The sequence below is a fragment of the Balaenoptera physalus genome (genome assembly GCF_965194825.1).
Source record: "Balaenoptera physalus genome assembly, chromosome: 4".
NCBI classification, from domain to species: Eukaryota; Metazoa; Chordata; class Mammalia; order Artiodactyla; family Balaenopteridae; genus Balaenoptera; species Balaenoptera physalus.
The window spans coordinates 134,375,296-134,387,795 of NC_138891.1; the positions used below are offsets into that span (position 1 = coordinate 134,375,296).

At 45.4% G+C, this 12,500-nt stretch overlaps 1 protein-coding gene across 9 annotated transcripts in view; it reads left to right on the plus strand.

Annotated features, from left to right (window-relative positions):
* Nucleotides 1–12,500, plus strand: part of EVA1C (eva-1 homolog C) — an 83,525-nt gene that overhangs the window by 51,997 nt on the left and 19,028 nt on the right. For 7 of the 9 annotated variants that reach the window (XM_082459779.1, XM_082459772.1, XM_082459774.1 and 4 more), the window contains one exon: nt 10,509–10,652. The exons of the other annotated variants lie outside the window; for them this stretch is intronic. In XM_082459779.1, coding sequence (XP_082315905.1) covers nt 10,509–10,652 — 144 coding nt within the window. The remainder of the gene's footprint in view (nt 1–10,508; nt 10,653–12,500) is intronic. 9 annotated transcript variants of the gene reach the window in all.

Here is a 12,500-nt window from a genome sequence, read left to right on the forward strand (position 1 = left end):
GGACCAGGGCTCGAACCTGTGTCCCCTGCATTGGCAGGCGGATTCTTAGCCGCTGTGCCACCAGGGAAGTCCCTGCATTCACTGTTGAAGTTGGGAAGCTCTACCTTGAAGATGCACTTGGCTCAGGGTGCAAAGGTTACTGATGCTGGGCTTCTCTTCAAGGCCTTTAGACTTTAACCATCTCCTCAAGGTCCTCCCAACTATGCCCACTGCCCAGTCCCAAAGCTACTCCTATAGTTTTAGGATTTTCTTTCCCCAGCAATCCACTTCCAAGTATCTAAATGTGTATTTGGTTTTTTTTTAATTTTTTTAAATTGAAGTATAGTTGATTTACAATGTTGTGCCAGTCTCTGCTGTACAGCAAAGTGACTCAGTTATACACATGTAGACATTCTTTTTTATATTCTTTTCCATTATGGTTTATCACAGGATGTTGAATATACTTTTGGGTACTGTACAGTAGGACGTTGTTGTTTACCCATTCTAAATGTAATAGTTTACATCTACTATATTTGTTTTCTATTGCAGAGTAATGAAATATTCCCAAATTGAATGGCCTAAAACAAAAATGAACATTTATTACCACACAGTTTCTGTGGGACAGGGATTCTGGGGTACCCTAGTAGGGAAGTTCTTGCTTAGGGCCTCCTGGTGTCTCATGGCTGCAGCCGACATGTTGGCTTGGGCTGCAGTCACCTGAGGGCTGGACTTCCAAGGTGACTCGCTCATATGGCGGGCAAGTTGGTGCAGGTTGTTGGTAGGAGACCTTGGTTCTCCCCACATAGGTCTCTTGAGTGTCCTTGAGACATGGCAGCTGGCTTCTCCCAGAGCCCAAGATGCAGAAGAACAAATGGAAGCCACACACCGTCACCTCCACCCAACTCTATGGGTCACACAGACCAGCTGATTCTCTGAGGGAGGAGGCTACACAAGGGTGTGAATTCCAGGAGGTGGAGACCATTGGGGGCCATCTTGAAGGCTGTTATGGGCTGAACTGTGTCCTCGTAAAATTCCTGCGTTGACGTCCTAACCTCCAGTACCTCAGAATTGTGACTGTTTGGGAAGATGGGGCCTTTAAAGAGGTGACTAAGTTAAACCGAGGTCACATGGGAGGGCCTTAATCCAACATGACTGCGTATAAGAAGGGGAAGTCAGGACACGGACGCACAAAGAGGGAAGACCATGTGAGGACGCAGGGAGAGGTCAGGCATTTGCAGGCTAAGGAGAGAAACCTCAGAAGGAGCCAACCGTCCTGACATCTTGGACTTCCGGCCTCCAGAACCAAGAGGAAACAAAGTTCTGTTGTTGAAGCCACCCAGTTTGTGGTACTCACTACCACAGCCCTATAAACTACTACAGAGGCTGACCATCACAGCTGTCAAGCAAAAAAAAAAAAAAACAGAGCAGCAGGACTGATGGCCATGCCAGCTGTCAAAAAGTGACATTTTACTGTCACACAGGTTCAAACACAGATAGATCTGGTGTCCCTTCTTGAGGGTGGTGACCCAAAAGACATTTCTGAAAGATCTTAAAGCAAGTCAGATCCCTCAGAACTTACGGCTCCTCTTGGGTCTTCCCTGGAGGTCCAGTGGTTAAGACTCCCCGTGCTTCCAATGCAGGGGGCGTGGGTTCAACCCCTGGTTGGAGAACTAAGATCCCACATGCCGTGCGGCATGGCCAAAAAATTTGGAAAAAAACGTACAGCTCCTCTAGTGGAAGAGAAACTGAAAGAAAGGTATGGAAGTGATTGATCAGCGTTGGTTCCAGAGAAACACCAGTGAAGCAGCATCCTAACACAGAAAGGACTGAACCTTCCCACAGACCCGGGCATGAACTTAGGAAAGCAGGCCTCCAGAAAGCTGTCTTGGCTGGGCCTCCACTATGGGACGTCATTTCCTGCTGCAGCTACGTTTTCTGGGTGGGCTCCAGGGATTCTATTTCCCTAAGAAGAGAATGAGAAAAACGACACAATGGATGTCAAAGGCTGGGCTAAGGCCACCCCAAGGCCAAGTGTGGGCAGGCCTGGACTTTTCAGCCAAAGATCAAGGTGCCAGGGGTTCCCACTACCAAGAAAGTCTCTTAAGAGCAACCAGCCTAATTATCTGAATAAACACAGGTTGTAAAGAGTGATTAACTTCAGTTTCAGTGTTAAACAGTAGCCCCCCCTCAACAAAAAAAGTTGAATATCTTGTTATCACATGTATTGGGGTGGAGGGTAGTTTGCCAGGCAGAGAGGTGCAAACAGAATCAGCCTGGGAGGGAAATAACCACTTAAAAAAAAGAATTCTGCCAATGGTTCAGAGCTCAGTATCAACAAGGAAATGGTCAGACCTGAATCGGACCTGAATTACCTTGGGCCTCCTCCTAAAAACACACTGTGGGTTCTTTCCTTCTCACCAAGATAAATTCTTTCACTCCCAGGGTAGCTATGAGTGTAGAAACATGCCTCTGTAAATCACGCTGGTCACAAGACCTCCTGGGTTCAAGAGGATTGTAGTCTTATAAATGGGAGTCTCTTCCCCCCGCCCTTCCTCTGTTAGCCTTAAAGAATATGGTCAGGCACATGTCCTAAGAAAATATAAAGTTTCCAGGGCTCTCATACAATTCTGGCAAGAGCATGAATTGGTACAACTCTCCTGGATAACGGTTTGGCAGTGTGTATCAAAAACTTTAACATTTTGAATGCCCTTTGACAAAGCAGTCTACTTCCAAGAATTGGAAACTATCATGCCTGTGTGCAAGTATTTATCTCTAAGGATGTTTCACATAGAATTCTTTATAGCATTAAACAATGGAAAACATCAGAATGCCCACCAATAGGGTATTGTAAATAGAGCTGATACATCCATAAAGTGAGAATCTCTACAGCTCTTTAAAATGATGCTTATGTTAAAATTTTCACAAATATATTAATAAATGAGAAAAAATAGCATACAGAGTAATATGTACATGATCCCATTGAGGGGGAAGGACATTTAAACATAGAAAAGTGACTAGAAAAATGTTCTTTAAAGGTTAACCATTTTTTTCTTATTAGTGGGATTTACTGAGGATTTTTATTTTCCTGGTTTAGGCATATTTGTGATTTTTAAGTTTTCAACTACAAACATGTTTTTATTTTGAAACAGAAAAAAATAATAATAGTTATTATAGGACTTCTAAGAATAACTTCATAATTCATACTGTTACTTCTTCCCAATGTAGGTGGCTTATACAGAAATCATACAGAGCATTCTCAAATCTCTTGAGATTTAAGGTTTTTTTTTTCCAACTGATAAACATGCTCAGAGAAGAACCCCAAATAATAATGAGGCTCCTAAAGACAGAAAAAATATTCACAATCAACCCTGTGCATCCACAAAGCAATGAAAAATAACAATAAAAATAAACTGCAGGTGACTGGGAGAGATAAATTAAGAGTTTGGGATTAACAGATACACACTACTATATATAAAGTAAGTAAACAACAAGGACCTACTGTATAGCACAGGGAACTATACTCAATATCTTGTATTATAATAACCAATAATGGAAAAGAATCTGAAAAAGAATATATATGTATATACGTATAACTGAATCACTTTGCTATACACTTGAAACTAACACAACATTGTAAATTAATCGTACTTCAATAAAAAACTTTTTATATAAACTGGAAGAAAATTCAAAGGATACATCTTTACTCCTAGGTAAACTTTTCATGGCTTCTGGGGCAAACTGAGTTATACAAAAGAATAGTTTATCATTACATTTGCAGAAAAATTTACATTTCTGAAAAAAATCGCCCCAGAGACCCTCGTATTCAAAAGCTGTCTTCTATCCAGACATGAATTTTATTTTTCTTTTTAAGAAAGTTCATTTTGTACGCTTTCATTTCAAAACAATGTAAACTCAAAAACTTGGAAAGTATCTTAAAATCGATAGGGGAAAAAAAAACCAACTTTCCCATGAGCCAAAAATATCCCGTTACCATCTTGGTGATTCTCCTTACAATGTTTTTAAATTTTTGCTTATTTGCAGGTTAAACTTTAATATTTAGGTCTGATTGTACCATATGCTTGTTTTCACTTAACAGGACCAAAGAAGGCATATAATTTAGACTATAAATTAAGTCCCAAAGGCCTTTTGCAGAAGTACCATTTTCCCATGTAACATAAGCGGCGTGATGTCAGTGATGGTAACTGACATACATTGTGTGCTGGCATTGGACCCTCTAAACGTAGCATTTGTGGAATGGTCACGCCAACCAGTAAGTCAGCCCCGTATCTTCACTGTCCAGCTAAGGAAACGGGACTAGCAAGGGGGCTGAGGTACCCACTGCCCCATCCTCCTCCTCGCAGCTGCCACAGAGAGAGGGTCTCCGGGACTCTTAACCACAGAAGGTATTCCATTCAACCTTAGAGGCAGCTGGTGAGGACAGTTCACGTTTATGTGGGCTTTGACTTCTGCAGTTGCTTCATACAAACCTCACAGAGAGACAGTGAAAAAGATGTTCCTCGTGCTGCACAGGAGGGACACAGAGTCTCAGTGAGTTAAGCAGATGCCAGGTGCTGGGCAAACAGCAGAGAAACTCCCGTGCCCTCCAGGAGCTCTCATCCAGCGAGAGATCCAGGCACAAAAGCAGCTGACCTAACACAACACGACACACCGTAAGCAGCACGACTGCCCACCGCAGACCCCAGCTCTGTTCAGCAGCCCTCTCCATGGGGCGTCCCCCTCTGTGCTCTGGACGCCATCGCCCTTGCCCCTTAGGCTTGGGGTGGTAGCATCTCACTGCTGTTCCTTGCCCCGGGGTGCTGCACCATCCTTCGAGGTGTTCACATCCCATTCACACCTTCGTAAAGTCTCTGTATCAAGCTTGCTTTACATTGTCCGATTTGAGCGCTGCGTGGCCTGCCGGAACCCTGATGATACCCACTGCTCATGTTACTATTCTTTACTCTTCACGAAGACGTACTTGATGCTCAGGCGCTTAAAACATTTCATTCCGTCTTCATTGGCTGCTTGACTTGCTCTGTTTACTTTTCTTTCATTCATAAGAACGCACCAAATTAGGTCCAGCAAGATGCCTCCTTTAGACTGGAGCGTTCAGAAGCAGTCAGAAAAAAGATGGATCTATTCCAGGGCAGAGCGAGTTGCAGAGAAGAACTGACCCAGGGACCAACAGGAGGATGACAGCTTCCTGAAGCCCCTCCAGGCAGCTTTTCTCAGCACAGATTTGAGCTCACGGATCACACCCCGCCCTGCCCCCCCCCCACACGTACCAAACACATTCTAAAGCCAGATATTTGGGATGTTTGCATTCCCTGGTGTCCATGCCAGTCCACTAATTCATTCATTAAATATATCGTTGTTGGGTGCCTGCTGTGTGCCCGACACGCCAGTGATCGGGCATCATGGAATTGGACTTAGCAAAATAAATCAGAACCTTCATGAATATATTCAGATCAAGTGCTTTTATAATAATGTTCCTCACCATTTGTTGAGATATACATATTACATACATTTAGATATATCACAAAAATATATACATATATATTCACACACACACATACATATATACATATATGTTTATAGGGTCCATATATTTTTATATGTGTGAATATATAATATACACATATTACATAAACATATATAATTTATATATTTTATATATGTGTGTGTGCATATATATATATGTGTGTGTGTGTATGTATTTAATTAATTGTTCTTTCCTCAAGATCATTGTCTTTCCAGCTTTGTGGTGTTTACCACAGATCCTTCCTTTCTTTTTTTTCTTCCTTTTTTTTGGTTTAGCCATACCGTGCTGCTTATGGGATCTTAGTTCCCCAATCAGGGATTGAACCCGCGCCCTCAGCAGTGAAAGCGCTGAGTCCTAACCACTGGACCTCCAGGGAATTTCCAAACAGATCCTTCCTGTCAACTGGACTCTTTCACGGATCTCTAGTTAACATAAGAGATGGAGGTGGAGCTTCCCTGAGATGTGAGCTTTCCCACCTTTCTCTAGGTGTGTGTCCCGGTGGTACCTCCGGCCAGTTGTGGATAGAGGCACACGCGGTGGGTGGCGAAGAGTCAGGGCGATGCCCAGCAGGCCTGATGGAGGGGGAATGAGGACCTAAGATGCCTTCACGGAAGACAGTTCGGAGCCAAAACCATAGACCGATGAGTCTCCGAGAGAAAAGGGTCAGAAAAAGAGAAGCGAGCGCCTCTAGTAAGAGACAAATTCACGGCCCAGATAACCTGAAAGGCCGACACCTGGAGACAAGGGCTAAACACGTGAGTCAAATGGGCTAGCAGAGCATCTGACCCAAACAGCTGTCAAATAAGTAAATGCTAGTTCCTCTTCTGAGAGCACTGACACTCGAACTGTGTTCCAGAGAACCCCGGATTCTGAGGAGGCACCCCAGGGACGAGCAGCTAGCGAAAGGTGGGAAAGCTCACACCTCATCTTTGCATATCTACAAGTATAAAAATATACGAAGCGTATATATATGGGCCATATAAACATATATGTATATATGTATGTGTATATATATATGTACATATGTGTGAATATATGTATGTATTGGGTTGGCCAGAAATTTCATTTGCTTCCAAAAATTTCATTCGGTTTTAAGTAGCAATAAGAGATACATTTTTCATTTTCACCAAGAACTTTATTGAACAACATAGTCACTGACTGAACGGACTTTTTGGCCAACCCAATATATGGTGTTTCTCTTGCTTCTGGTTCCATCTGAGTCCTTCTTGCACCCCATTTCCACTGGCCTTGGTGCACCCCTGTACCCCACTGCTGACTGACCCCTTCCCTTTTCTTCCTGAGTAATCTATTTCAAGACTTTCTTCCTCTGAGCACCTGGTGGTGAGGACATCAGAAGTAGGTCTCCAGAGCCCAGGGGGAGTTTCAGAAGGGATGGAGGTTGTAACCTTACCTTTGTTCTTTTGTTCTGTAATTCTTTGAGCATCAGGCCCCGTGGAAGGTGCCGGGAGCAGGAGGTGCCCATCTAGTCTGGAGACAGACTAAGGAGCAAATAAGTAGAGCTGTGTGATGAGAGCTATACAAGGAGAAGTAGAAGCAGAGAGAAGGAAACTGCTAACTGCAGCCTGAGGGGTGGGAGCCATGGCGAAGTGACCGCTGAGCAGACACAGGGGACAGGGGTATTGCGAGCAGGCAAGAGAGCATATGCAAAGGTACAGAGACAAGGGGGATCACAGCCTAGCCTTCTGGAGAGGCAGGGTTCTCGGCAGGCTGGGGATACAGGCTGCGGCGGGAGAATGGCAGCCAAGGAAGCTAAACGAGGGGAGAGGAGGTGAGTCACACTGGGTTCTGTACGCGATTCTAAGGAGTTGGACTTGATCTCTTGGTCGGGCGGGTAGGGACCAGATCTTAAGCAGGAGAGTGATAGGATTGGAAAGAACATTCTGAGGGCAAAGAAGAGAAGCATGGGAAGTAGAAGACAACGAGGGAGGGAGAGCAGTTAAAAGATTTCCTGCAGAAGTGACAGGGTCGAAGCTGAAGCTGCGGCTGGGAACTGAGGAGGGATGATTCTAGGACTGAGTGTCAGACTTGGAGGAGGGAGCCGGGGCTTCTGGCTGGGCTGCCTAGAGGATGTCGCAGCGCGACTGAGAGCAGGATGCGGGAGAAAAGCAAGCTCAGGCTGGGTCGCTTGGGTGTTGGTGGGGGAGGGGGACATGATGAATGTCACGTGAGGAGCGAGAGGCTCCTGAGGGAACAGTGAAGGCAGTCCATTATAGGAACTGGAGGCGGCGGGTCCTCAGTTTTCCGATGGTCCAGGTGGACGTGGGCCCAGATGGCGTGTGCAGGTGCAAGAAGAGAGCCCAGGCTGAGGAGGGGCCTCCTGTGGGGCGAGCAGGCCTGCAGGGGGCTCTGGGATGGAACAGTCAGACAGATGGGGGTGAAGGGCACCAGGCAGCCAAGGTCAGGGAGGAACCGTCCAGCAAGAGTGTTCAGGCACCCAGAGTTCCGGAGATGGGCAAGGATTAGGACCCGCCACGTCTCTCTGCTAGGACAGTAGTAGGCCCCTGTGATCTGAGGGAAGGGACCCTTGTCAGGGTGTGTGGAGGGCAGAGACACATTGAGGAATGGCTGGGACATGGGTGGAGGGAGACTCAGTGGACGTGGGGGGCATGGAGGACCTTTCCAGAATCCCGACTGTGAAGGAAAGCGATAAGGCTGGAGAGAGGTTCTGGGATTGGACTGCAGGGGTTTTGTTTTTACAGGGCAGAGGAGTTTGTCATCTGTAAGACATGAACAGACAGCACAAGAAAAGTCCTGTGAGGGGACTTCCCTGGCGCTCCAGTGGTTAGGACTCCACGCTTTCACTGCCATGGCCCGGGTTCAGTCCCTGGTCGGGGAACTAAAATCCCGCAAGCTACGTGGTGTAGCCCAAAAAAGAAAAGTCCTGTGACTGGGGGTCCCTGCTGCTGGGCCCCTGTGCTCTCCCTGAGACCAGCCTCATAGCGTCAGCCCTCGGGCTCTGCGGGCATGCACATCGCACGGGCATCTCAGGGTCTGAAAACTTTCTTGAATGGTCCTTCCCCTCTGAAATGCAGAATAGTTTTTTATTTTGTTTTGTTTTATTTTAATGGATTTACCATCTCGTCCTCCAAACTGCCTACTCCTACTGGTCTCCCCTGTCCATGGCAATGGCACCGCCATCTCCTCTGTCCCCAGGCTGAAGGTCTGACTCATCCTCAGTGAGGCCTTCACCCCCCCCCTCCACTGGAGGCCTGAAGAGTAGAGCTCAGAGGTTAAAAGGTTAAACCTGCAGCCTTGGGGGCCTTTCCCCGGCGTTCACGTCCAGACCCTGCTGTCCTCATTCTTTAGCTGTGTGAGGTTCCGTAACCTCTCACACATCTGTGTCCGCATTCACAAAATTGATATTTTATATATATACACACCCACACTCTCTCTCTCTCTCTCTCTCTCTATATATATATCTATAAACATATATGTAATATAAACAACCTATTAGATATTAACTAACCTATTATAGATTATATAAGCAACTTATGATACATATTAATATATCATATCCTATATATAGTCTCTCTAAAACATAAGATATAATAAACAACCTATCTCATGGGGTTGTTGAAACATTGTATCAGTTCACATACAAGTGTTGAGAGCAGAGCCTGGCAGAATGTTAGGTGTTATAGTGAGCTGCACTTTGCAAGGTCTCTAGAATTCTCTTGTCCATTCCCTTCTCTTCAAGCCCTTAACTCCTCCCAACGTGTATTATTAAAATTGCTTCCAAACTCGTCTCCCTGCCTTTGGTTCCTTTTCTCTCCCAGGGCATCCCATACACTGTCCCCCAAGGAAGTAGCATCAGGGCATTTTTTTAGGCTCCCTGCTGCTTGCAGAATAAAGTTCCAAGTCTTTAGCTCAGCGTTCAGAGGCAGCTTGGTCCTGCTCCATTTTGCTTTTCCGGCTCATCTACTGCATCTGCCTTGCCCACGCCCGCTATTCCAGCTCACGCTCAGCCCCTAAGACTCCCACTAAGTGCTTCTGGCCCACTTGCCTTGGTGTTTCTACCTTTCTCTCTTTGCCTGCCTCTGTCCAATTCATGCTCCTTCTCCCAGGACCAAGCCCCTCTCCTCCATAAAGCCTGTCTTGACCACTCCGGTCCCCAGCAATCTCTCCTGCCTCCGACCCCATCACCTCTTGTCTGGACCAATCACTGCTGACGCTCACTCCGTGTTTCACTTTATTAGCCGTCAGGTTAATGTAGGTTTTGTCTCTCCAGCCCCATCTGACATCCTGCGAATGCAAGGCAGGCTTCTTCTGACTTGTTTTTCAGACGGTACCTAGCCCAGTGCTTTGTCCTCCGTACGTGTTCAATTAATATTTACTAATTGCGATGGCATCGTGCCAGGGTGCTGAAAACCATGTCCTTATGTTTATTCATCGCTCTGTCCTTTTGTTCATTCATTCATTCGTTATTATTGGATTTCCACAGTGGACCAGGCTGTGGGAATTAGATAAGGAACAAAATAGAAAGAGTCCCTGTCCTCATGGAGCTTATGTTCACACAGGGGAGAAGGATTCTCAAAATTAACCAATAACTAAAATATTTCAGAGAGGTAACGCTCATAAAAGAAATACGAATCTTTATTCAACGTTCTACATGTTTTGCCTCTTCTGTATGCAGGGCCCGTTACCTGACCGGGGGGACAGGGGCAGTGCCCAGTGCAAGATGCAAATACGGGGCCCCTTGTTCAAAAATACGTGAGGATTTCCGGCCAGTGACAGCAGAGCATTAGAGCAGTCTGATTAAAGTAAGCCCTTCCAGGCCTGCCTGTGTAGTATTGATACTTAGCCCATGCGGGGTGCTTTGATGAGACAGAAAAGAATCAGAGAAACAATCTGCATGAGATGTGAAATCCAGCTCAGTATACTTATTTACAGAAAATAACAGAAGCTACGTGGTGGCCATACATGGAACCCAACGAACATGAAGTTCTTGATGTTTTTTGCCTCTCAGATTGCTTGTCTTACTCGGCTTTGCAAGTATTATCCAGGAGGTGTTATGGGAAGCAGAGATGCAAAATCCTCGTCAACAATCACCATTTCGGGAGCCCCTGTCTTCCAGGAGTGAAGAAATACCTCACGGTCGCCTACGCATGTGGTAAGAACCCACCCTCCACAAGCTGCTTGGAGACCCTGCCTCTTGCGGAGGTGGTGAGCATGTGAACAGAAGGAGTTTTCCAGCAACAAACCATTGCATTCACTCTACCCTGAAACTGTGTTGTCATCCCAGATATTCGCGAGCCTTTTCTCCTGTCCCTTATCCTTGTTTATGACATTCGCCTCAGATAAGCGATCGAATTGTCTCTGGTCCACATTTGTTTTAAAAGTGCTTTTAGCAATCAGATTGGCAGCAAGCGGGGTGGGCAGGAAAAGAACAAGCAAATGGGATAAAATGGATGTCACTGAGGAGAATGATTTTAATCTGGGTTCTTAGGAGGCTTTGAAATTTATGGGTACGTCACACAAGTTCACTCAGTATTGCTTGACTCCTAGTTAATCTTCCATCCCAGCCTTTAGGCTGCAAAATGACTAATTCTCTATACTGCTGACAGCCGTTTTATCGACGTATCCCCGGGGTTAAGCCAACAGATCAAATGCTTACCCCACAGCCATTAAATATGTTACATGACAGCATCACTTTGTTTTCCTAGTGTCTTCAAATAATAAAATGAAATTGCTCATTCATTCGATTCCAATTTTATAAAGCTGCCTTTATAAATCAGGTGTTAATTACCCTCACAGGGTGCCGTGGATTTCTGGTTTGTAATCCTGACATGTGAACTGGTTTTTAGAGGTTTTTTTTTTTGAAATAAGTATAGAAGCAAAGGGAAAGCAAAGAACATCATAACTGAAGAACCCAATACTTTTGCTCATGGAAACCCCTTTCCCCCTGCCAGATACCCCTAGCCTTTCTTTTTTTTTTTTTTGGTAACAGCTTTATTGAGCTATAAATCACAAACTATGCAATTCACCCATTAATCATACAAATCAGTGATCTTAGTAGAGTCACAGAATTGTGCGACTCCCACCATAATTAATTTAACAACCTTCTCGTCACTCCCCCAAAGAAACCCCGGACCCTTTAGCAGTCACCTCCCGACCCACCCCTCACCCTGCAGTCCCACCCTAAGCAACCACCACTTTCTGTCTACTGATTTGCCTCTTCTGGACATTTCATATAAATGGAATCGGACAATATGTGGTTCTTTGTGACTGGCTTCTTGACCTAGTATATGTTTTCAGGGTTCATCTATTTGGAGTATGTGTCAGTACTTCATTCCTTTTTATGGCCCAATAATATTTTGTTACATCCCCAGCCTTTTCTATCCTGAGCTCAAACCGTTGTCCTCTGCAGTATCAAAGCTGTAATAGGCACAGTCAAGTGACTACATGATTGTATTCCCAAAATAATAGCACCTACACTCACATCCCAGGAAGCCTGGTTTGATTTGCTCTCCAGTCTATATTCTGGCTCCCATGGAAAGCAGCTCTGGGTAGCATGGAGCCCATTCTGGCTGAGTTTCCCCAAGATACCAGACGGATCACTCTGAAGTTCTAGTAAGTTCAGGCCTCTCCAGCTGAGCGTTGAAGGAAAGGCAGGACATTAACCTGCATATAATGTGGATTTCCTGGTGTGCATTCACAGGCGAGGCCAGAGCAGTTCCCAGGCTGGGGCTCCTCTTCGCTAAGAGAAGGTGGGCTTTCAGAGCCTGGTCACGTGTTCCAGTCCAAGCTTCCTCTCCCTCATTCACTTGTTCAGCACATTGTGGGCGTGTTTTAGTTAAAAAAGAAAAGGAGACGTTGTCCGTGTCCTCATGGAATTACCAGCTGGGGGAGAGAGATGGGCATTAAACAAATAACCAAAGAAATGTGTCGTTACCCACTGTGATAAATGATGCTTCTGAAAAGGACAGGATACCATGTGGAAGGATAACAGTGGAGGGGC